Raw genomic sequence first — 3817 nt, 5'->3', positions numbered from 1 at the left:
TTTGTTGATAGATGTGAGTTAGGGATTTTGATCCAAAAGTTACTCTTGTTGTTGTTGTTGTTGTTGTTGTTTTTTTTTTTTTTTTTTTTTTTTTAAATTTAAAATTATGTTGACATTTCATAAAAAAAAAAAAAAAAAATTATGCTGACATATTAGTCTAAGTGGCATTTGATGTGGCAATATACATATATTTTTAATTTAAGACGTTTGTCATGTCTGACTTTCCTATCCAAGAGATAACGGCATAGATTACATTGACACGACACTGAAAGGTTAATGATCAAATTGACACAATTGAAAGGTTTGAGATTAATTTGTTTAAAGGATAAAGACCAGATATTAGTTTTCCCTAAAATAATTTGTATCCATACCATTATTCTTAAAACAGGAGGAGTGAAAGATGATAGATTGGAGAGAATCTTCGTCCACAAATTAAACGAAAATTACGACTAGTGCACAATCAGAAGACAACACACTATAGTCTATATATACAAAAGAAAAGAAATGGCAGTAGCTCTTCTTTTACTCCGCTCCCTCCCCACTACCATTCTCTCCATTCCCTGCCTAACCTTCATCACTCGCTCCATGGCCAACACCACAGAGCTTATTAGCCCATCCAACACCCGTGTGGGCTGGATCGGAACCGGCGTCATGGGCCTATCCATGTGCTCCCACCTCATCAAAGCCGGCTACACTCTCACCGTCTTCAACCGCACCCTCTCCAAAGCCCAGCCCCTCCTCGACATGGGGGCCCACTTAGCCCAATCCCCTCACCACCTCGCTTCCCAATCCGACGTCGTCTTCTCAATCGTCGGCTACCCCTCCGACGTCCGCTCCGTCTTACTCGACCCTACCTCCGGTGCCCTCTCCGGCCTCCGCCACGGTGGCATACTCGTCGACATGACCACCTCCGAACCCTCCCTCGCCGCCGAGATATCCGCTGCCGCTTCCTCCAAAGACTGCTTCTCCATCGACGCACCCGTATCCGGCGGCGATCTCGGGGCTAAAAACGGAAGGTTGGCGATATTCGCCGGAGGGGACGAGTCGGTGGTGAAACGTTTGAGTCCACTTTTTGCCCTCCTTGGTAAAGTTAATTACATGGGTGCCACTGGAAAAGGTCAATTCGCGAAACTAGCGAATCAGATAACGATTGCTTCCACTATGGTAGGATTGGTGGAAGGTATGGTCTATGCTCACAAGGCTGGTCTTGATGTGGGTTTGTTTCTTGAAGCGATATCGAGTGGTGCGGCTGGGTCAAAGTCTTTGGATTTGTATGGGAATAGGATTTTGAAGAGGGATTTTGAGCCTGGGTTTTATGTAAATCACTTTGTGAAGGATTTGGGGATTTGTTTGAAGGAGTGTCAGAATATGGGTCTGGCTTTGCCTGGGTTGGCTTTGGCTCAGCAGCTTTATCTCTCACTTAAGGCTCATGGGGAAGGGAATTTTGGTACACAAGCGCTTATTTTGGCTCTGGAGCGGCTCAATAATGTTTCTCTTCAATCTACAACGGTTACTTCGTCTTAGAGCGGTAAATGTATGTTTGATTATTGATGTTTATGGGCACTTTGAGTTTGTTATCGGGTATATGCTTCAACATTTGCTACTAATGATTATAAAGATTTTACATTTGCAATGTATGGGTGTTTTAAGCCTTGCGTTTGTGTTTGTTTACTAGGGCTAATGTGTGTGATATTTTGAAAGCAATGTATATTTTAGAAATGAGGAATTTCGGGCATTTTGGGGTTGACATTGTATTTGTATGCATGATCTTTTGCACTAACATGCTTTTTGCCAGCAATACTTCAATACAAATGTGTTTAGTTAAATTGTTTTAGCATGCTAAGTATGAGTTTCAACATTGTGTTTTGAATGATGATTTGCTACATTGTTTGTGAGGAAATTGATCTCATTTAATAACTAAGAAACTTTGCTATGCTTTCATGATGACAAGCTGTTGCTATAGTCATTTACAGCAATTGTGACTTTCTGAGATCCCAAAGTTCTTGGGATTGAATTTAAACTAAGATTAGAGAGTGTGAAAGACCATAGGAATGGATATAAGTGACAAGAAAAATCTGGGGATTTGTGTTTGTTTAATTTATAGAAATTGTTGAAAATTTTTATGAAACTAGGGTTAGTGGTTGTTTAAATGGCTTGCTAGTTGCTAAGTTGAAAGAGCCTTATGCAGAGCTTGATCTATGATCATTTCATTGGGCCAAAATAAGAAGGTTACTTGTAGAAAGGGATACTTTATTGTGGCCTTGGCTCCCCCTACCTTATGGTCAAGTGTCTAACCACCAGCAAGCTCTAGGGAAACAAGCAAAGACGTTCTTTTGCGTAATTCGTGAATGATGCATTGAGAAGAAGTATCATAACTTCCACTATGCAGCACATACCTCACATCTCTCATAGACAAAAAACCAAATGTTCTGATATGTCTAATTAATAAAAAAAAAATCAGATATGATTCTTGAATGCTGCACATTCATGATGACATTTTTTTTTCCCATATTGTAAGTGTCATCCACTGGATATATATTAATTCTTCCCACATTCTAAAATTTGTTATAAGGCAATTTCATAAAATCTGTTAGTTGATAGGGGGGTCGTACTAGCCTTGAGAGACTAAATCGGTATTTTCAGCATGCACTGGCCATTCCAGTTGCATGAAACGAATCAAGAGACATCTTGATATGGCTTTAAGGTGATTTTCTACTCCCTCAAAGTGGAACTTAAGTATATGCAATGCTCCCATCTCTCGTTATGTCTGGGACCATACAAGAATTACTTTGTTGTAAATTACTATTATAAATTTATAGGTGAATTCCTCATCACATAATTGATTGTGTTTTGCTTTTATTGCAACCTTTTTTTTTTTTTTGAGAAATGCTTTTATTGCAACCTAGCATGTGACTAGGATATCAAAACAAAAGAAGAAATACCTCTTATACGTAAAGAGCCCCATAGCATAATTAACATTTCTTGATGTTTCCAACGGAGATATCCAGGGTTCAAATCCTTTAACTTTGATGTATCAAAAAGAAATACCTTTTACACATCTCACTTGAATGTAAATTGAGCACTACAGCATAATTTAAGATTCTATGTGGCATTAGATGGTCATTGAAAACCAAACTAACGTCCTTTTGATTGGGGAGAAAATTGAGGAGATGGAGAAAATGTCCTTTTGATTGGGGAGAAAATTGAGGAGATGGAGAAAATTGTAGAGAAAATCCAAATTTTGCATCATTTGGTTTGTGATGGAAAATGGGTGGAAAAGAGTGGAATGGATGTTTTCCACTTGAGCCCACCAAAAATAAATCTCCCCGGATGGGGGAAGAAAAGAGGGAGGATTTTCCACATACCAATCCCACTAGCTCACCTCTTTTTTCTTTTCTTTTTTTTTCTTCTTCTTCTTCTTCTTCTTTTTTTTTTTTTTTTTTGGTTGAATAATTTGATAGTTGGGACGGGAGAATTTGAACCTTAAATGTCTCAATTGAAAACATTAAGAGATACCAACTAATTGAGTTATGAGGCTCTTAACAACTCATCTCTTTGTCCTATTACATTTTTTCCCCTTACCTTCCATAGTTAGGTAGCCATGAACAATCCACATGTTTGTTTTTTTTTTCAAAATAAATATTTTATTTTAATCAACTTAATTTGTCACATTATTTTTTTGTTATTTAAAAATTAAAAGACTAAGAAAGAAGCTTGTTTGTTTTTTTAGCACATATTTAATTTTAATAAACTTAATTTATCACATTATTTTTTGTTATTTAAAAAATAATAGACAGAAAGAATTTAAAATAACGTA

General features: G+C 37.5%; 1 protein-coding gene across 1 annotated transcript; it reads left to right on the top strand.

Moving 5' to 3' along the window:
* The first annotated feature begins 406 nt into the window (after nt 1–406).
* LOC126713705 (probable 3-hydroxyisobutyrate dehydrogenase-like 1, mitochondrial) lies at nt 407–1749 on the top strand. Its single transcript, XM_050413544.1, has one exon. The coding sequence runs from the start codon at nt 505–507 to the stop codon at nt 1522–1524; it is 1020 nt and encodes a 339-aa protein (XP_050269501.1). The 5' UTR covers nt 407–504; the 3' UTR covers nt 1525–1749.
* Nucleotides 1750–3817: the final 2068 nt, after the last annotated feature.

The sequence above is a fragment of the Quercus robur genome, chromosome 2 (genome assembly GCF_932294415.1).
Source record: "Quercus robur chromosome 2, dhQueRobu3.1, whole genome shotgun sequence".
In the NCBI taxonomy this organism is placed as follows: domain Eukaryota; kingdom Viridiplantae; phylum Streptophyta; class Magnoliopsida; order Fagales; family Fagaceae; genus Quercus; species Quercus robur.
Note: the sequence above shows the minus strand (reverse complement) of the source record. Positions and strands in the feature narration are given on the sequence as shown.

Excerpts from the sequence above, each read along its gene's own strand:
- LOC126713705 (XM_050413544.1), top strand. The coding sequence starts at position 505 with ATGGCAGTAGCTCTTCTTTTACTCCGCTCCCTCCCCACTACCATTCTC.